The sequence below is a fragment of the Bos mutus genome, chromosome 22 (assembly GCF_027580195.1).
Source record: "Bos mutus isolate GX-2022 chromosome 22, NWIPB_WYAK_1.1, whole genome shotgun sequence".
Classification (NCBI taxonomy): domain Eukaryota; kingdom Metazoa; phylum Chordata; class Mammalia; order Artiodactyla; family Bovidae; genus Bos; species Bos mutus.
The window spans coordinates 10,411,414-10,433,813 of NC_091638.1; the positions used below are offsets into that span (position 1 = coordinate 10,411,414).

General features: G+C 44.2%; 1 protein-coding gene across 1 annotated transcript in view; it reads left to right on the top strand.

Moving 5' to 3' along the window:
* STAC (SH3 and cysteine rich domain) overlaps nt 1-22,400 on the top strand; it is a 115,027-nt gene that overhangs the window by 60,635 nt on the left and 31,992 nt on the right. The window contains 5 exon segments of the mRNA XM_070359494.1: nt 7,766-7,866; nt 9,403-9,484; nt 10,618-10,657; nt 10,659-10,731; nt 14,249-14,327. Coding sequence (XP_070215595.1) covers nt 7,766-7,866; nt 9,403-9,484; nt 10,618-10,657; nt 10,659-10,731; nt 14,249-14,327 — 375 coding nt within the window.

Here is a 22,400-nt window from a genome sequence, read left to right on the forward strand (position 1 = left end):
ATATTAGTGAATTTCCTGGAAAACTTGGAAACCATCTTGTTCAGTTGAACTCATGGTAGGGGAGAGAGAGCATGGGTTATTTTTAATCAAGGTCTCATGACTAGAATTCAACTGTGATGGGAAAAATTTCCTGCTTTTCCCCCCTTATCAGAAAACTTTCTAACTATTGAGTGATACCCAAAGTTTGGGGGCAGTGTAAGCTATATTGCCCTACTGCCAAAGCTCCAGCTCTTTCAAGTACACCACTCTAGGAGGACAGGTCCAAGTAGTTGTCAGCAGCTGCTTTGAGGAGGGCTTGAAGAGCCAGGGGTAGAGATGGAAGGGGTGATTTCCCAGGATTGACTTTCAGCCCTCTTCCTAGGTCAGGCAAGCATCAGGTAAAACAGTATCTGGCCTGGATTGTAGGGTCCGGAAGCTTGGAGAGTTCTAGGTCCCAGCAAACCAGGATGCAGTCACACTGGAATATTGGCATGAAAAGCAAGCCAGCCAGGTGAAGCCCAAGCAGTAAAGATCTGCAGGCAACTAGAAGCAGACAGTTACACAAACCCCCAGGGGCCAGGGGCCACAGAAGGAGCCTCACTCCTTCCATAACATGGTCGGTGGAGCCTCAGCATTTTCTCAGCCTGAGTGCTTCTCTGGCCCCAGTCTGAAAAGGCTGATCATTCCTCATGGGCAGTAATCTTCTTTGTGCCAAGCCTTCTCCTGGCCACAAGGGTTCTAGAGGCAGATACTCCTTATCAAGGGCCCCTTGTGAAAGGTACCTGGCAGCGATGAGAGCACAGAGGACAGTGTGGGTCCTGAGACAGTGGAAGCAGGGAGGATGTGTGTGCAGGAGGCTTTGAAAAATCCTTAGAAGGGCTTCAAGAAAATGAGACGCTGTTTAGCAACTGAACAAGAAAAGCAGAGGAGGCATGTGAGCAACCCTCGAGTGCTGTGATCCGGCCACATTTGCCAGGAGCCACAAATGATTTGGTAAAACTGAGGAGGAGATCAAGGTGGGGCCTGTTGAAAATGAAGCAAAGAGAGTCGGCAGGGGTCCCGTCACGGAGGGGATCCTAAGGAATTCTGTTTCATTTCTTGTGTTAGTGTTTATTCAAAGGCAAATGGCCCGTGAATAATGCTAGCTGCATTATACTACCGGCTTTTATTACCCAGCAGAGGTTTGGTTACCACCTTTACTTTAAAAATACTAACTGTCATCTTTACTACTGTTTGCGTAGTCCCTAGCCCTTAAATGCCTCTGGTCTGCCCAGGCACTGAAAACTCGCCCATGGATTTTGCTCTCACGTCTCTTGCTCTCACGTCTCTGGCTCAGAGGCCATTCTGTGATCCAGGCTTCTGGTCCTCAGAGACTGCAGATTTGATGCCGGCAGTCTCCTGCTTGCTTGCGTTCTCCTCTCCTATGCCTGGCCTGTCCTGCCCGAGGCTGAGGGGAGTCCAGCAGCTAAACCAATATGAACAGGGGCCTGGAACATCTCTGAACTATCTCATCTATATTTACCTTTGAATCTTTTGTATATATATTGTATGTAATCCAAGAAATATTTATGTATTTATAGATACTTTTAGATATATAATTCTAAGGTTTTTTTTTCCCGTAAATCACAGTATCTTTCTGTTTTTAATATTTATTTATTTTTCTTTATTTTGGCTGCATCAGGTCTTTTGTTACGGTGCACACTCTCTAATTATGGCACTCGGGCTCAGTAGCTGCAGCAAACAGGCTGAGTTGCTCTGCAGCAATCTTAGTTTCCTGACCAGGGATCAGACCCACATCCCCTGCATTGCAAGATAAAGTCTTAACCACTGGACCACTAGGGAAGTCCCATAAAGTATCTTTCCTAATGTCTAATTTATTAATTTTTTCAAATAAATTGTAGAAGTGATTCTATGGTTCTACAGTCTGGAAGCAAACTATCAGTAACAATTATAACTATTGTTCACTGCTAAATTAAGTACTGACTATGATTACATTTATTTTCTTATACCTTTCTTTTCTTACTCATTCTCCATATTATTTCTCTAGGTAAATGACCTCAAGTGCAACCACAGTTTTATCTTTAACTCTGATACTATTAATATATGAAATTCAACCAAGGGTTAAGCAGTACCTCAGTGGCAAAATCTTATCAAAATGAGCCTGGCCAATTGTTTCTTAGATGTCTGTAATCGATATTTCTTTTAAAAAGCCTGTCATCCACTGTAGTTATTTCAGTCATTTGCATTCAGAAAACCCCTTCAGTATTTTCTCCCAACATCTCTGTATAAACATCTTCATTCACTGGAGCTTCAGTACTTGGTTTTCTATGGACAGCTCACTTATCCATAATGGCAAATGATACTAGGCTCATAAAATAGCTCGGTGCCCAACAATTAATCAGTGTTGTACTTGTTTGCATCGATCCATTCCAAAATCCATCTAAATATCATAGCTCACATTCTTAACAATTTTCAACTGTAACTCATAGAGCTATCTTAGATTTATCCTAGAAGTTCATATCCCAGGAAAGAACTGATGTGCTGGCCCCATATCCTCCCTATGTCTCCATGTTCCAAGGACCACTTCATTCCAAGGGGCTGACCTGACCCAGTTTCCAGCATCTTCAACTTTTGCTTTTTGTTACAGTAGTATAGGAGACTAGTTTAAAGATAGTACTGAAAATACTACAGTGGAGACTGTATCATCTTGCTTCTGAAAGGCAACCACTTTCATCTTCTTTAATAGTTGCTTCTGGCCTTTATGTCAATATCTCTAAATCCTGTGCTTCCAGTACTATTGATACTTATTGACAAATCAAATGTGTCTTGGCTTCCAGCTGTACAGAGGATGCAGCTCTCACCCTCCAACATCCTTGCCTATTCCTGTCTTTCTCGCTCTCTCCTCCTCATAAGGGTAATATCACAATCTTTGCTGCTCCCTTGTTCTCTCACCTTTCCAAGTAGTTATATCACAATTTGGTGTTAACTGGTCATTTTATGCATTTTTATGATGGCTACTAACTTCTTTTTTTAAGTTTTTTAAAAACTATTTATTTATTTTGGCTGTACTGTCTTCATTGCTGCAAGGGCTTTTCTCTATTTGGGGTGAGCAGAGGCTACTCTCTAGTTTCAGTGCTCAGGCTTCTCACTGTGGTGACTTGTCTGGTTGCGGAGTACAGGCTTCAGAGTGCACAGGCTCAGTAGTTGTGGCTCATGGATTTAGGTGCCCAGGGAACGTGGGATCTTCCCGGACTGGGGATCGAACCCATGTTCCTGCATTGGCAGGAGGATTCTTAACCACAGGGAAGTCCCTGTTGCTGACATCTGATTCAAGTATTGTACTATTACATTTCTTTCCTTGCACAGGTTTTATGTTGCCCCAAATTGAAAATTGCCTTTATCATTTCCTTGACTTTTCATACACCTGTAATTGTTTTTTTATATGCCCCCATATACCTATCAAATGCCATATCTATTAAGATACCCAAATCTTTAAAAGCTCCATAAACATTGAAGTTTCATTTTCCCCCTAGCCTCATTTCATCTGTGGCCCCTGTTTAGGGCTATTAAAGTGTGGGCCTGTGTGCACATCATTTATCTCTCCTCTATGTGGTTCTTGTGTTGCACACTGAATCTGATATTTTCCTCTTCCTTGATTTATTTCTTCATCTTTTTAAAGCATATTCTTCACTAGTATTCTAAGAGTGTGTGTGTGAAAGGTAAACAGTTTTAATTCCTTGAAAATCTGAATATGTGTTTATGCTACCTTCATACTTGTTGGTAATTTGACTGGGTATAAAATTCTAGGTTGGAAATTATTTTCTCTCAGATATTTGAAATTCCACAGTATTTAAAGCTCCACGATCTTCTAGTTTCCAAGTTGCTATTGAGAAATCCAATCTTCATCTCTTCTGCTAAACTTCTTACAATACCTCTAGTTGCTGTCTTCCAAATGTATGTTGAACTTTCTTATACCCTTGCAACTCGTTCTGATAATCCTATTATTTGGGGTCTATACCATCTTTTTTTCCTTGCTAATTTTAATGGAGTTTTGGTATGAGTAAGTAGAAAACTCCTGTGACTTTTCCACCATGCTTACTCAAAATCCACTTATACTTTTATGTTTTCAAGTATGTAAACCCATGTTATCTCCTTTGCATATGTTATGATGCTGTTACTATTAGCAACCCTGATAGTAGCTAGTACTGTTTCCATTTGAGGATAAGACAGCTGGGGCTCCAAGAATGTTAGTTTAAAGAGCCTGCGTGAGAGATTAAAATTTAAAACCATACTTTTCCCACCCTACTGAGGCATAAGGGTCATGTTCAGTGATGCCTTTGTGATGGAGGTTGGTGGTAATAAAACAAGTTAGATCATAGCTTCTCCATATCTTGCTACAGTAAACTAAAGCCACTGCTGAGAGGTAAATTATTCCTTTGAACTATTCTCTAAGTCACAGAATACAAGCTTCCCTCCTCAATTACTCTTGTTATTACACGGTAGAAATTGGAACACCTAAAACCGAATAATTGCTAGTGGTTTGACTCAATACAGTGGAGTGTGTCAGAAAAAACAAGGAAAACTGAAATTACAGTGTTCCAGTCTGAAGGAAAATATACCTTAATATATAATGGCTCTATTTCAGAGTCCAGCACACAATGAAATAACTTTCCTCTTTGAAGCTCTTAGTTACATTCTCAGATAAGGCACAAATAGCATTCTTCAATTTGAAAACAAAAATTAAGTTACTGCTTTCAAAGTCCAGTCTTTTGAAGGCATTGCAGTCTTTCAACTAAGTGCTTATTGTCAAAGTGAAAAAGAGACTGTCCAACTAGTATTTATGAACAAACATACATATCCAGCAATTTGTGGTGTGTTTATATGTCACTTCAACTTTCTGTGTTTGTAATAGCAGACGCTCTTTTGTTCAATGTGCCTTCAAGATGGGATTTTCAGGTAATACCTCCTGAAGAGTTTCTAGGACTTTGTCCTGTCAAGGGTTTTCTTGTTGCTTTTCTTAGCTGAATGTCAGGTTCTCATATTTCCTTATTTTGTCATTTCATTACCCCCAAGTGCACTAGTGGTGAAGAGCCTGCCTGCCAATGCAGGAGACATAAGAGATGTGGGTTCCGTCCCTCGGTCAGGAAGATCCCTTGGAGAAGAGCATGGCAACCCATGCCAGTATTCTTGCCTGGGAAATCCATGGACAGAGCAGCCTGGTGGGTTATAGTCGGTGGGGTCACAAAGAGTCAGACACGACTGAAGCGACTTACCACATCCCCAAGTGCATCCTCTTGTCAGTGAAACAATCAAATAAAAGGAGGAAATGTTTGGATCCTGTCCAGAAAGAGTGAAACTAGGCAGGACTTCCTCGGACCTAACGCAAGTCAGTCTACCCCTTGGACCCTCAGGCTCCTCACCTGTGAAACAGATGCTCTCCAAATCCTCTTTCAGCTCTTAAATGCTTTTCTACACCACCAGTGAAACCACTTCAATTAATTATGTGAATCAGTCACTACTGATTTCAGCACGTGTGTGACTGACGATAAAATAGTTTGTTCGTTAATTTCTTTAATGTATGTTTATGGGGCACCACACCCACAGTTGGTATACAGAGGCCAATGGACAGACTCGGTCCTTAGCCTCACTGAGTTCGTAGTTCAGATGGGAAAAAAAAAAATCTCAAATAAGTAATAATTGTGATAAATACTGTGAAAGATAACAACAGAGTGCCATGCAAAGACTAATAGGAAAAAATATAATTTAGACAGGGAAAGGGGAGTGTGCTAAGGCCTTCATTGAAGAAATGACAAGCCACCCTAAGAATGAGGAGCAGTAACACGAGTGAGGAGGGACAGGCACAGCATTCCACACACACAGGGCAGCATGTGTAAAGACTCCTGGAGAATCAAGAGCTTGTGCATTTAAGGAACCTGAAGAAGGCCGTGTAGCTGTACCCTGGTGAAGGTTCCCACCAAATCATACAAAGTCTTGCCACCACGGTAAGCATTTTGTATAACATCAGAAAGGCAGGGAGAACCTCCTGAGAGACAGTTAAGCAGGAGGAGCGGATTTGAGTACGTTTGTCTGGCCTTTCTACACACCAGGGAGGAACATAAATACAGGTAAATACAATTCGGTCAGGAATTAGTCCAGACAAGGAACGGTGGTGGTTTGGATGAGGAGAAGGAGATGGAGTGGGTCTTACGTATCTCGAGCTCTTCTCACTTTGGGCTGTAGCCTGCCAGGCTTCTCTGTGCATGGGATTCTCCAGCCAAGAATACTGGAATGGGTTGCCATGCCCTCCTCCAGGGCATCTTCCTGACTCAGAGATCAAACCCAGGTCTCCTGATTGCAGGCAGATTCTTCACCATCTGAGCCACCAGACCTGCCTGCCAACTACGATATGCAGAGGGAGACCTGTGGCCTCAGGTGTCACAGTATATGGACATACTAATTCCTGTTGAGGGAGGCCCTTTGCCTTTCTAGCTGGTCTTCTCAGGCAGCATTCAGTGTGATCCACAGCAGGTATTCACACACCCCTTTGCTGACGAGTTTTTAGGATGCAGGTCTCGCCTCTATGCCTGTGTCTCCCAGACAGGCTGCCAGGACCACTGGTCACCCGTATCTCTCACCTTTACACTCTCCCAAGGGTGTGGCCACAGCCCTACATCCAAATCTCCTCCAAACCCCTCTCAGTAGGAGGAGACTGAGAAGAAAACACCACATTCTTCTCATTATGTAGAGAAGGATCGTTTTAGGGATGAAACTCTTAATGCCCAAACAGCTCTGCAAAGGAGTGCTCCCTCCAGTCTCCCACCTCCCTTCCTCTTTCCTAATAGGATTGAATTGCTCGGTCATCTAACTGTGAAATGCATTTCAGCACCAAAGTTTTAAGGCCCATCTGGAAGCCAAGCACCTATTTCCCTTTAATAAATCAGAGCCGATAGCACCTGTTGTGCCATCTGTACCCTTTCTCCTGGACTCAGTGGAGACACAACACAGCCCATTTTAACATCCTCTCCTTGTCTCCTAGCCACTTTCTAAAACAATAAAGCTCCACCCCCCTCTTCTGAAGCTGCCACATCCAGCGCCGTGGTCTGTCCTCCCCGTGCCGTTCCAGCACTGCTGCCATGGGTACATGGTACGTGGGTACAGCGACACCGTCCCCTGGGTGCCTCTCTCCTGTCCTCCCCTCCTCTGCCTTCTTCTCAGCGTGCTATGGCACCCTGTCCCAGGACACTAAGTGACTCGCTGCAGAGGTGGTTTAATTGCCACCCACTGCCCTTCCTCCTCCCCCAGGCCAAGGCTGGTGTGTGATCGAGCCCTCTCTCCCCCACCTCAGAGCCTCATCAGCCCTGATTTCACACAGACCACACTGTTCCCCCTGCATTGGGCATTTTCCAGAGAGTTTGGCCAAGAGTTCAGACTCTGTGATAGGAATTCAGGTAAATGGACAGAATGTCTGGACTTGGGCTACTTAGTGAGGTACGTAAAAGAGCAGAAATGTGACCCATAGGAAGAGCCGAGAAAGTGGGATTTGCGAGTTTGAATTGAATGAGTGATGAAAGCAGAGAAGATTGAGGTTTCCTGGAGAAATGAACAGGAAAGGAGTGGAGGGAAACCAGAGCTGATACTTTGCATAGAAAATAGGGAAGAAGGTAAAAGAATTTACCATAATATTTTGTCCATTTTGAAAGCTTTGCACAAGTCACAGGAAAGAATTCATACAAGTAGCTGGGAAAGTACATTGTGTCCTAACCAAAGCTCGCCATGTATCCAACAGGAACAAATGCTAAGCACGGACTGCGCTGCAAGGCCTGTAAGATGAGCACCCACCACAAGTGCATGGATGGCCTGGCCCCCCAGCGGTGCATGGGCAAGCTGGTAAGGGCTCGCGCCCAGAGTGTACCCCGGAACCCCTGCTCAGGGCACTTGCCTGCCTGGTGAAATCACAGAATCACTCCATTCAAACTTCTTCCTGGCAGCACCCTGGGAACTGGACCCCAGAAAGCACCCCCCAACCCCACCCCAGATCTCTGGCAGGTCAGCCTGGCTTCCTAGTAGGACTGAGTAAGGAGGAGCTTTATCAACTGAAGAGGTGCAAGTTCTGTGTGTAGAAAAAAACTCAGGGTCTTTAGTAAAGTGGACAACTTGTCTTGGGTCAGGACTTTGTCAGTGTTAGCACTCAAGTCCCATATCCCGAGACTGTCCAGGTTTTGAAAGTAAAAGTCAGGCATCCCAGGAACCTCCTCAGTCCCAGTTTAATGGGCTGACAGCTCAGAGGATATCAAGAACGAGATGGAGATTAACCACCCCACAGAAGTGGAGTGGTAAAAATCTACACCACTATCATGGATCGTGACGGCCAAACCCAGAGAGGGAGCCTCGGCCTGGCCCATGCTGGCTGCATGTCCCATCTCAGGAGTGGGCTTCCGTACTGGTGCTACAATGATAGACAGCCACCCGGAACACTTTTGAAAATATTTGAAACTAGGATGGCCAAAGAATTCTGTTACTAGAAGGGACCACGAATGTCTGCCCTAGAGATACTTAGGTCATGATAGCTGATTCAGAAAAACTTAAGATCTGTCACACGGAAGAATTCTGTTGTCCTCTATGGCTCCAGGGAAAGCACCTCGGATCAGTAGCTTCCACATCTTAACAATCAGAGATAATGTCACTAAGGTCCTCCGTCCCGGAGTAGTGAGAGTTCCTGCCACCCACGTCCCCAGCAGTGTTCACCGGAGGAACGCTTGCCAGGAATGTTGGAGAGGATTCTGGGATTCTTGTAGGGGCAGGGCCCTGAAGTTCCCTTTTGACCCTGGGGTACAGAAAGGCAGGAATCTTAGAGTTCCTCTCTGTACTCTTGACTGGCAGTATCCTCTTCTCCAAAACCCCTGCCTCACTTGCTCCCCCAGCCTCCTCCTCCTCCTCCCACGGTGATTCCCGCAAGCCAGGGCAGAGACCATGGTCTCAGGAAAACAGAACGGGATCTGGAACACAGAGCTCATCAGACATACAAGGGACTTGAGGTCTCCCTGTGAGGTCCGCTTGCCCATGCCCAGGCCTTTGAATGAGTGTAATAAACCATGTGGTGAGATAATGCATGAGGGTCTATTTGTATCCTAGGGGCTAATGAGCCCAGTGGAAAGGAGGCAGCAGCAGGCAGGGGGCAGAGGAGAGGCAGGACCAGAGGGCGGGGCTGGGGGCCTGCTTTCTGGAGGGAGTGGAGCTTGCTTATTGACAACTGTACCTCCCCGCCCCCACCAGGGAAAAATTACAGGCCATGTCAGCGTCTTAAAGGGCGACAGGGAGGTGTCCCTAGAGAAACCAACTGGTTTCATTTTTAGAGTTCTCGAGTGGTTGTCTCCATCTCAGCAGTGTCATTGAACCCTTTTCTTGCCCATTCTCTCTCTCCAGCCAAAGGGGTTTCGGCGTTACTACAGCTCCCCCCTGCTCATTCATGAACAGTTTGGATGCATTAAAGAAGTTATGCCGATTGGTGAGTTGAGACCTGGTTGGGTTGAGTGGGGGTGAGCAGCAACATCCAAGCTGGCGGCTGCTCTCCTCCCGGGTCCCAGGGCCACAGCAGCAGTTTAGGGGTGGCAGGGGCAGGGCGGAGTGCATTTATTTGGTGGCTAACTGGGTTATGGTCGTTTGTTTTGCTGGAGGGGAAGCTGAAGGTGGACCAAATTCCCCTGAAGTTTTTTTCCTTCCCATGATGAAACTTGAGAGACACCCAGGTCCCAAAGGCTGCTAACTTGCTGTGCCAGCTCTCAGCACCATGGCAGAGTGGAAGCAGCGTGAAGCATGGCTTCCCCTAGACGTGGGTCAGAGCCCAGCTCCCGCACTGGCCAGCTGTGTATCTGAGCAAGTAACTCAACCTGCTGGACCCTACACACTGAGAACAGCCGTGGCTGCTTTTCATAGCTCTTTGTATACAAAAATAAACAGAGACACATTATAAGACCAATGCTTGGAAGGAACTCAGTGAATATCAGTTATTCTTTAATGAGGACAAATAATGTCTTACGGATATTTCTAGCTTGAATGTATTCTTCAGCAGTATCTTTCGGTTTACTTCTATGTTTTCTTTCTTTCTGAAAACCTCTACATTTATGTTTGCCTTTTGGTAGAGGCAAGGGGAACAAGTTTTGACCTAGAAATTTACAAACTAGAAAGCTTTTAATTAGACATTCAGGAAGCCTAGTAATGTGACATTCTTTCCAAACGCTTGCCTCCTCCTGCCAGCTTTGTGTCACGAGATTTTGTACCTTGGCAAGGAGAGCCTTTCACTAGATGAAATAAAGCCGGTCTCTGGGAAGAACCTTGGCATTGGAGCCCTGGGGATGGATAACAAAGAGGAGAGCCAGCTAGTCAGGGAACGTTCGGGAGCAGAGACAGCTGAGTGCGGTGGAGCACATCATGTCATGGGAGGGAGGTGCACACCCCCAAGGATACTTGACCACGGAAGCCTCACTTCCCCAGGGGTCTCCCAGGGGTGAGCGGGTCCGTTGTGCAGAACTTACCTACTTCTGGCGTCGTTAACCCAGGGGGTGTGGTCGGTGGTTGGCTGTGTCCTCAACCGTGACTTAAGGAGACCCTGTCTCAGATGAGCTCTCTCTTCTGTCGCAGCCTGCGGCAATAAGGTGGACCCTGTGTATGAGACCCTCCGCCGGCACCTCGCTGGCCCAGAGGACAAAGAAGAGCAGCTCAGGCAGCGGCTCCGACTCGCCTCACAGAACCTCGGTGATTGCCTCCTCCCCACTCAGGGAACCCGCCATGGTCCCAGGCAGGGCAGACCTGGAGCACCTCAGGGCGCATCAGGAGGGGAGTCCGCAGGAGTCACGCAGCCTCCGAAGGGGGCTCCAAGTGCCTTAGGGCACTGAAGGGTAACTTCTGTGGCAGGTCCCCAGAGATCCTCAGAGACCACACTCTTGGCCTCACAATCCTGACTCTCCCCCGTGTACCTCTCCCTCCATTAGACAGCATATCTGCCAACACATAGAAAGGTTCAACCCACACAAGGGGCAGAAGCTGGAATGTCCCAGCTGTGTCCAGTTCTCCTTCCAGTGACATCCCAGTTCAAGAATAAGCCCTTTCTCACATGTTCTGTCCTTTCTCTTTAAGGCGAGATCCACCCTTTGATTTCTTTCGCACAAACACTGCCCTCCCCGGAGGCATGAGGTGTTTCCCTCCACGGGACACATCACCATTCCCCCAGCACCTCTCCCACGCTGAGTAGTATAGTAGTGAAGTCACTCTGTCGTGTCCGACTCTTTGTGATCCCATAGACTGTAGTCTGCCAGTCTGCTCTGTCCATGGAATTCTCCAGGCAAGAATCCTGGAGTGAGTTGCCATGCCCTTCTCCAGGGAATCTTCCCCACCCAGGGACTGAATTGCAGGCAGATTCTTTACTACCATCTGAGCCACCAGGGAAGCTCCTTCGTTTGAGCTGACCTAAAAATGAATGTTCTGTGCATCTCTGTGACCTAGTATCATCATCCTCTCTGGCTGTCCTAACCAGAATTTCTGTGAATCCCCCAAGATGCCACCCAGCTCCGTAGCAGAGAGGAGGCGCCTCAGAGATCGGTCTGACCTGCCCACATCAGCAGCAATGTCCACTCCTGCAGTTCTGAGCTCTGCTAGAACTGGCTCCACTGACTAGTTGGTTAGCTAGTTTTAGCACAGAGACATGGCAGGGAACACTCGGCAGGAGGCAGTGAACATCATCTCTGCATTTGTGACTGGTTTGGAGCAGAAGGAACATCACAGGCACACTTGAGGGATGTCCAGTCTGCTTTCGTGTCTGTGTCTCGACCCTACAGACTGGTTTTAGGGGCAAAAAAGCATAGTTTGCTGTATGTCAATAACTTGTTGGTTCATCATAGTCCACTTATATTTCCTGGCACTGGTTTCACCAGTAAGTATTTCCTGGAATTTTGTTCTGGTGAAGGCATCGTTCTGAGAGCTGCAGGGAGACAAAGACAAATCAAATTGTGCTTAAATATCTGTCACTTCACTCTTTCCCTGGAGCCCAACTTGCCTTGGTGGAAGCAAACAGAAACAATTGATCGCTGCTTTAAAATGACTTTGCTTCCTTCCTGCAGGGTCAGTAGTAATGAACTTCAGCCTCTTGCCATTCTGGCAGTGCTGTTATGTCCTGAAGCGAACATATTCCCACGTAGCAAAGGTTTCTTTTCTTCCAGGGCTATAGAGGCATTTGCTTTACATTGTCGGGAAGTGGCTGCCTGGCTGTTTCTAAATTATTAGGTTTCCTCTCTTGTGCTTTCAAACGCTGTAGAATATAAAAAGCTTGATGGCTTTGGGAAAGCCAGCAGAAACCAAATTCAAAAACTTTCTAGGAGTTGGTTAGCTCATTTAGGAATGACCTTCAGTTTTGTGAGATTAAATTAACATCATAATAGCAACTTTTGTTCAGAAACAGTGAGCTTCAGAGGAAAAGGGTCCAAGTGACTTAGAGACCCTGTGACATTTATTTTTTTCTTCTTTCTGATGTGTCATGAAAGGAAGAATGGCTGAAACAAATCTTAAAGCTAAACTGTAACAAGAAATCGGTCTCAGAAAGACAGTATTATAGGACTTTAGAGCTGAGGAGAAGAGCTAGGATGGCCCACTCGTTCCTCTCTAATAAGATGTAAATGGTTTTAAAAGTATGTGACTCTCCTCTAAGGCCCCCTGAATTCCTCTTTTAGAGAGGTGAGGGGCTTTTTTGGTGGTTAGGACTCTGTGCTTCTACTGCAGAGGGCGCAGGTTTGATCCTTGGTTGGGGAACTAAGATCACACATGCCGTGTATTATGGCCAAAAAATAATAAGAAAATAAGCAAAAATAAGCATCTCCCAGTGCTTAGATGAATCTAGAGGATGGTATACTTAGTGAAATAAGTCAGAGAGCGACCAGTACTGTATGATATCACTTAGATGTGCAATCTAAAAAATAATACAAGTGAATGTACACGCAAAACAGAATCAGACTCACAGATGTAAAAGCAAATTTATAGTTCCCAAAGGGGAGAGGGACAAATTAGGCCAATGGGGTCGCCAGATACAAGCAATTATAAAGTAGATAAGCAGTTAGGATGTACTGTATAGCACAGGGAATTATAACCATTGTCTTGAAATAACCTTTAATGGAGTATAATCTGCAAAAAAATGCTGAAGTTTTATGTTATACACCTGAAACTAACATAATATTGTAGATCAACTCTATTTTAAAAAAAGAGCATGGACTCTGGAGACAATGCCAGAGGCCTAAGCCCTGCTCTACCACTTAGGTACTCTGAGCCCTCAAGTTGAGTTCTCTCTGGGCTTCAGGTCCCTACCTGAAAAATAGGTCTATCATAGAATTATTGTGAAGCATAAATGAGACGATTCATATAAAGTACTTAAAAACAGCATGCGATAGATGATTGGTTATAATTAGCTATTTAGAGTGCTGCTTTATTATTGTTGTTGTTATTTCTGTAACCTAAATAATGACTATGAAAAAAAAAGTTAAAGTGTTAGTCGCCCAGTCATGTCCAACTCTTTGTGACCCCATGGACTCTAGCCTGCCAGGCTTCTCTGTCCAAGGGATTCTCCACGTGAGAATACTGGAGTGAGTAACCATTTCCTCCTGCAGGAGATCTTCCTGACCCAGGGATCAAACCCAGGCCTCCCACAAAGCAGGCAGATTCTTTACCGTCTGAGCCACCAGGGAAGCCCCATAATGACTATAACTCTTCCTATACATAAGAAAGGGCAGAAAAAGTATTGATGTTAGTGAAACAATTACTTTTTGCAGCAATGGAAATAGGCTTTAACTCGTACCTAAGTAATGCAACCCTCAAAAGCACATCTTGTTCTCCAGAATTAATGTTCAGCACTCACCTAGAAAGAGCTATATAGTTCTACTGAACATTTTAAGTAACAGGATGTGGGCAGGAATTCTGATTTCTCTCTGTCGTCTCTTCCTGGGAAGCAGCCTAACTGTGGCCAGTGCATGTAGGCACTCATTCACCTCTCACTGAGCACCTTTCTTGTGCCAGCCCCTGAGCCTGCCCCGGACACCAGGAGGGAGGGACAGTGCCCGAGAGGGAGTACATAGCCTCTCTGAAGTTAGCCACACAGACAAGAGAGCAATGATGAGATGCTTAAGACAGTATCTTGCAAATTCCACCTTAGTTCTTCTACTGGTATCACAGTCTCTACTCACTGAGTCACTGAAATGACATTGCTCATTCGCTACTATACTCTCTTTTCAAGACTTCAGATCTCGTGGAGGTTCCCGAAGAGGCTGACGGGCCAGGAGACGGGTATGACCTGCGGAAGCGGAGCAACAGTGGTAAGTCGGGGCGTGGGGATCAGGCACCACCGCCCAGCGCAAACGGGAATCTCATCCATCATCCAGGTCAGCAGGCAGGCTCACATGACCTCCAGGCCCCTCTCTTTCTCGGTCACCTCTGAAATTCAGACTGGACAGTGTTTGATAATATGGAGGGGAACAGATAAATTTTGGTGGATTTCAGGAATTCAGTTATAACATTCCCTGAGCTCTGGCTCCTGAGTTCTCATGCTATAAGGACATGGAGGTCCTTCCAGAGCTTTTTGTTAACATGTCACTTCCCCCACTGACCTACACTGGATGAACAGGACATCCCAGAGAGAAAACATCGGAAGTACTCACAGCGATGTGCCTGCTCAAGTGAGGAGTGGTGCTGAGGAGTGTGGGCCTCCCTGGGCTCCTCCCCAGCAGAGATGACTAAGATTCAAAAATGGATCTGCACAATCGAGACAGATATTCCATATTAATACCATTTAGTTTTCTAATAGCATAAGCCCTTTTTAAAATAATTCCTAGAATACTTGTTAAATACTAACTACATGCTACCGCTTGCTAACATTGAGAAAGAATCTCCTCTTAGCTTAAAGAAACATAACCAGCACCTAATACTTGAATCTTGATGAGCCTCTTTGATGTCAACAACTACTTCCTCTCATTTATCAAAAAAAAAAAAAAATTATGAAGTGTTTTCTACCACCAGCAAAATTACATATGTCACAGAGCTGTGCTCAGGTCACTCATAACCCAGCAATGTTGCAGGCCCTGACCTGTGTTGTTCCTTTGGGCTGAATGCCTTCTCCTGGCAGAAGTTACCCCTCACACCTTTAATCCCCATGTGGGAAGCACTGGAGAATGCTGCCTTGGACAGATTTTCCACTTGCCTGGTTGTCCCTGCCTTTTCCATACTGGAAACAGAACTTCTACATCAAATACCCTGTAGCTGTGTTGTCAGCAGCTGTCATACAATGAGGTACCATTTCCACTTCTTTAGCTCTAGGAACTCACTCATGTCTCTTCTCCAGTTAGGATTGTGCCTCTGTGATGACCCTCCTTCCTAAATAACTGTCAGCATCCATCAGGGTCCCCCTCTTGCCAAGCCTGTACATAGGCTGCTAAAGCACACCACTAGAATAAGAAGCCTTTGGCATCACATGGGGAAAACTGTACTTTGGGATCCATGCAGATACCCAGGGAGCACTTAGCAGTGCCATGAGAGAGACAGATCAGAGAGCGCCAGCTGCCGGGGCCCTCGAGGCAGAGCCATAACCCTGCATGCACCCAGCCTAGGTCTGCCCAGCACTGCAGATCCAGCAACTGAATTTGGGCCAGCAGCCCTGGAGTTCATCTGTATCTTAGGACCAAACTCACCAGAGGCTGGAGTATAAGCCAAAGCTGTGTCTCAGTGCTTCAGGTCTGGTCAGCCATTCTTCCCCTGAGTCTGATTCTGCCCATCTCCCGCCCCGGACAGTGGACTCCCCTGGTGGCTCAAACGGTGAAGAATCTGCCTACAATGCAAGAGACCCGGGTTCAATCCCTGGGTTGGGACGATCCTCTGGAGAAGGAACCCACTCCGGTATTCTTGCCTGGAGAATCCCATGGATAGAGGAGCCTGACAGGTCGCAAAGAGTTGGACAGGACTAAGCAACTGACACCTGCCCCAGACACTTTTCGCCAAACCACAGGCGGCCTCTCATCACTAACTTCACTGGATGTGTTTGGTCCTGGGCCCCTGCCTGCTCTGAAAGTGAAGGCTGGGCTTCACTAGTGATCATATGGCCTTCAAGAGACCTCACTTCACTCTGCTTTAGTCGCTTCACCTCTAAAATGACGATGCTAATAACACCAAATCCATAGAGCCTCGTGATCTTTAAATGAGATAATGAATGTAAATACTACCCATTCACTGAAGACTCTGAAGCTTCATTCCTAGCATTAGGCCTCTTGGCTGCCTCTGATGCCTGTGAATGGAGGACAGGCATCTTCAAGCTAACGCACCCGAGTGGACTCTTGAGTCCCCCACTTGCCTCCCTGCCCACCCACCCACTGAAATTGGCTCTTCTTCGTTGTTCCTACTCACTTGTAGGAATGTCATTCTGCTAGATTATCAGGCCAAGGCTTTTGGCATCATCCTTGACACCCTTCTTCTCGCACCTCCTGTCCAGTCTGTTGGCAGATTTTATCTGCTGGTCTTCAGAATCACACCCAGTGTGTGCCCCCCGCTTCCCTCTCTGCCTCCACCAGCTTGATCCAGCTTGATGGATGCTGTCAGCCATTCCTCAGTAGATGAGGTCTCTATTTGCCCTGGGGATTTCTTTACTCAAAAAGTGGTCTTTTAGGGACTTCCCTGGTAGTCCAGTCAATGCAGGGGACATGGGTTCAATCCCTGGTCCAGGAAGATCCCACATGCCATGGAACAACTAAGCCCATACACCACAGCCACTGAGCTTTTGTTCTAGAGCCAATGTGCCACAGCTACTGCAGCCCAGGCTCTCTAGGGCCCATGTGCTGCAACAAGAGAAGCCACGGCAATGAGGAGCCCATGCATAGCAATGAAGAGTAGCCCCCGCTTGCTACAATTAGAGAAAACCTGGATGCAGCAGCAAAGACAGCACAACCATAAATTATTTTTTGTTAAAGGGGGTCTTCTTAGAGTTTTAAATTATGAACAGCCATATTTAAGGATCATCACCCTGAAGTACCATTACTATTATTGAAGTCATCATAAGGTCACAGAGTGTTGAAGGTACAATCTGGAGCCTCACTACTTCACGTGTGGCCCATGGACCAGCAACCTGGGCAGAACTTGAAAGCCCATGAGAAATGCAGACCCAGCCCTGCAAAATCAGAATTTGCAGATGAATCTGTGGTTCACATTTTTGTTAACATTTGAGAAGCAGGATTAGAGACCATTTAGTCCAACACCCTCTCCTCCAACATACACACACAAGGATACATAGACATACACACACAACAAATACCAGGTAGATTAAGGGAATTGAGACACTGAGTAATACACTCAAGAGCACAAGTTGATTATCTGCTGTCTCTTTTTCATGTTAAGGGGCATTTTCACAGTCTTATTCAAAGAAATCTGTTGAAAGAACTTAGCAAATGGTAAATCTCTAAAACGCTTTAGAGACCTATTAAATATTCCTTTGATCAGCAGCAGCTTTCTTCACATGCCCTCTTAGAAGCGAAGGTGAGTAATTATGCAGCAGTTTGCTTCAAAACAAGTTCCTTTGATTTGGATTTAATGCTCTGTCTGTGCAGTTTGAGAAACAAGGTAGAGAAAACACTTTGCTTACATAGAGTCCAAGTTCCCACTCATCTTCTCACAGTTTTGGCAAGGAGAACTCCCCGTTCTGTATTACTTGTTTCACGTGGGTTCTAAAAAGTACAGGGGGCACACAGGTATTATTTCTGCCACCCAGGTGTTGTGTCCAGATTCTTGAGGAATATTTCCGAGGCCACCTCGGAAGAAGTACAACTCATATTCATGTCTTTACTGATAAAAATATAGACTCTGCTTTCTCTCTTATGTTATGAATCTCTCTTGGGCAGGCCTGAGGATTTCTGGTTGTTGTTTTCAACAACAATTTTTTTCAACAACAATTTCAACAATTCCTTGGTGCCTCAGAAATTGACGGGGGCAGAATTATTGGTCTTCGCTTTTGCCTTAACTGCCGAATCTCCCCTGGAAGCAAGGTCATAAGCAAAGGGTGAAGCATCTAATACATAGCCTCAAGATGACAAAAAGTCAAGGAGAAGTTGACAGAACTATTAGGAAATTGGCATTGCACTTCATAATCAGAGATTTTAACACACCTTTTGGTCACTGGAAAATCAGATAGACAAAGAGATTCAGTATAGACGTGGAGGATCTGAGGACGTACTTGACAATCCTAACCTAATTAACTCTTTTTTTCTCTCTTGATTTATTTTTTTAATATAAATTAATTTATTTTAATTGGAGGCTAATTACTTTACAATACTGTATTGGTTTTGCCATACGTTGACTTGAATCCGCCATGGATGTACATGTGTTCCCCATCCTGACCCCCCCTCCCACCTCCCCCTCCCCATCGCATCCCTCAGGGTCATCCCAGTGCACCAGCCCCGAGCACCCTGTCTCATGCATCTATCCTGGACTGGCGATTCGTTTCACATGTGATAACTTACATGTTTCAATGCCATTCTCCCAAATCATCCCAACCCCTCCCTCTCCCACAGAATCCAAAAGACTGTTCTATACATCTGTCTCTTTTGCTGTCTCGCATACAGGGTTATCGTTAGCATCTTTCTAAATTCCATATGTATGCGTTAGTATATTGTATTTCTTTGTATATTGTTTTTCTTTCTGGCTTACTTCACTCTGTATTTAACTTTAAAAGGACACTCCGGAAGAATGAATATATTAATATATTTACAATATATTGGCTTCCCAGGTGGCTCTAGTCGTAAAGAACCTGCCTATCAATGTAGAAAACATAAGAGACATGGGTTTGATCCCTGGGTCGGGAAGATCCCCTGGAGGAGGACATGGCAACCCACTCCAATATTCTTGCCTAGAGAATCCCATGGACAGAGGAGCCTGGCAGGCTACGTCCATAGGGTTGCAAAATGTCAGACATGGCTAAAGCAAATTGGCACAACACACATACATACATATGTATCCTAAATCACTTGGCTATACACCTGGGACTAGCACAACATTATAAACCAACTGTACTTCAATTGAAAATAATAAAAAATTAAAATTAAAAAGGATGCTTCATCTAACAAATGAAGAATTCACATTCTTTTTACGAACACATGGAACTATTGCTTACCTATTGGACTATAATGCACGCTTCATAAATTTCACAGAATTAATATGATATAGAGCACATCTTTCTAACTACAATGCAAACAAGATAGAAACGAATATCCAAATTATAACTAGGAAAACCCACACTTTAGGAAATTAAAGACATACTTTTTGAAAGCTAATATGTCAAAGAATTCATAATGAAAATTGAAATATATTTAAAACTAAATAATAACAAAAACACTACCGGACTTCCATAGAGCACATCTTTCTAACTACAATGCAAACAAGATAGAAGCAATATCCAAATTATAACTAGGAAAACCCATACTTTAGGAAATTAAAGACATACTTTTTGAAAGCTAATATGTCAAAGAATTCATAATGAAAATTGAAATATATTTAAAACTAAATAATAACAAAAACACTACCGGACTTCCCTAGTGGCCCAGTGGTTAAGAATCTGCCTGCCAATGCAGGAGACAAAGGTTTGATCCCTGGTCTGGGAAGAGTCTGTATGCTGCGGAGCAACTAAGCCCGTGAGCCAAAACTACTGAGCCCAAGCTCTAGATCCCTGAGCTGCAACTGCTGAGCCCACGCACCGCAAAATACTGGCGCCTGCGTGCCTTAGAGGCATTGCTCCGCAAAAAGACAAGCCATTGCTACGAGAAACCTGTGAACCACAGCTAGAGATTAGCCCCCACTTGCTGCACCTAGAGAAAGCCTTCATGCAACAAAGAAGACCCAACACAACCATAAGTAAATAATTTTTAAGAACACATACCTATCACAACTTGTGGGATGCAGCTAAAATTGTGCCTAGAGTATTTAGCTCTAGAGTTATTCCATGAAAAAATAAAAGCTGAAAAGTAATAATCTAAGCATCATATTCAAGAAGTCAGTAAAAAAAAGAAATTTTAAAAAAAGAAGTCAGTAAAAGAAAAAAGAATAGATAAGGAAGCAGTAATAAAGATAAGGAATTATTATGTGACACAGGTAGATCTGTAAATTCTAAAAACAGTTCTTTAAAAAAGTAGAATTTACAGTTGATAACTTTAAGAGTAAGAGAGAAAGATGAAACAAAAGGAATAATTTTAAAAGGAGGAATGTCAACAGAGGTTGACAGGAAAGCATTTTATGACCAACTTTACCAGTAGATTTAAAACTTCAAATGGACAGCTGCCAAGAAAGCTATCAATGACCAAAGTATGACTCAAGAGGAATTAGTAATTAGAGAACTTGACTTGGCTTCCAATTATGATAGAAACAGAATCAGTATTTTAAGTTTTTTCACAACAAAAATGCCAGGCCCAGACAACTTTATAAGTAAACGTGACCAAACATTTAAGGAAGATAAAATTTCCAGATTAGCTAAACTCTTTCAGGATAACAGAACGTGCTAGGCAGCAGCATTCTCTAACTTAAGTTTATGGGGCTCGTATAATACTGACCTCAAAACCAAAGGAAGACAGCATGAGAAAGAAAATCGCTGGCTCATCCCCCTCTTGAATATGGGTGCAGAAATCTGAAACAAAGTCACCTCAGTACACTGAATCCAGTAATGTATTTTAGAAAGGCAGTGCATAATTACCATGTTGAATTTATTCCAGGGATGCAAGTTGAGTCAGTATCAATAAGCTGATAATGTTACTTGTACATGACCAGGTTAAAGCTGAAAATCCACATCATCAGCTTGTTGGAGACATGGGCCTCCCAGGACTGCGAAGTAAGAGAGAACGACAGAATACAGAAAAGGAAAATAAGAAAGCTTTAGGGGGACTAGCAAAAACTGAAGGTTGATTTTGCATCTGTAACATTAGAAAACATACCTGCAGAATTAACACAGATTTTGTATGTATCCATGGATGAAGTCAATAGCCAAATTATTTTTCATAAAATGAACTTAAAGTACCAAACATTAAAAAGTGTCTGATATATTTTTTTGGTAAAATAGTACCAAAAAAAATATTCTTTATACCTTTCTTTATACCTTTCCTCTCAAATCAACGTCTTAGAAATAGCCAGAAGGAATGGGTTTTTTAAAAATCATTTTTGCAGTGTTCCAGTTCTGCCTGTAACCATTTGACTGAAAACACATTTGGAGTCACTTCAAATAATGTTCAGCATAGTTCAAAAAATGATACACATTGTTGTGACGGCTAATGGATAGTCAATGAAAAGCTCAAATAATTTGAAATTACAAAACTGTAAAATCAAACTGAATATTGCACATGCATCTTATGTAGTCTCAATTTTAGTTTCAATCAGTAATTTTCTAAGAAGATGGTCTTGTTATGTTTCCATTCAACTACTCAACATTCTTTAAATGTGTCCAGTTTTATATTTATGGAATCAAGTATTATGCCAAAATTTCAAGTAATCACTTAAAACAGAGAAAAGTATTGCTGGTCTCTACTCTTTTTGAACCAGGAAGTTGCATAGCCAAATATTCAGGCAGACAAGGTCTGTAAGCATCGGCCCTTCATTTTCCATTTTCCTACAAAGCGGAGCTCCTTCCATGACTGCATATTGACTTTCTAGGGATAATGGAACTGCATCCACAGGCTCTGGAACCATAGTGAGTGGGTGAAGTCTCTCAGTCATGTCCGACTCTCTGCAACCCCGTGGACTGTAGCCTAACCAGGTTCCTCCGTCCAAGGGATTTTCAAGGCAAGAATACTGGAGTGGGTTGCCATTTCCTTCTCCAGGAGATCTTGCTGACCCAGGGATTGAACCCAGGTCATTGTAGGCAGAAGCTTTACCGTCTGAGCCACCACGGAAGATCCCTGGAACCATAAACCATGGACAATAGATGTTTACTGAGCATTGGTTCATTTACAGGGGCTCTTGTTCAGAAGTGTGTTCCCTTTATCACGGCTACTGAATCCATTTGCAGGACAGTGGAGATTGTCAGGGCTGACTGAAAGAGGGTACAGAGCTTTCTGTGATGTGTTTCTCTTCCTCTGCTGGTTTCCTTGACCCTCTGAAGGAGACCCAAAGGGAAGACTAAAACAGCAATGTATTTTTGATTATCAAAGCTTCTACAAAGTAGATTAATTTCAACACTATGGGCCCTATTGTATAGACTTGGAAACATGTGCCACCTTTTATTTTTATTTAAGAAAGATACATGATGTTGGTCTCCAGGGTTAGATGGTTGAACTCACTAAGCAGAGCCCCCCCATACCCATCAACCCATCAGGGACCTTCCACAGCTGTGTGTGTGGACAGTGACAACTCCTACCCATCTTAAGAAGCCTTTTTCC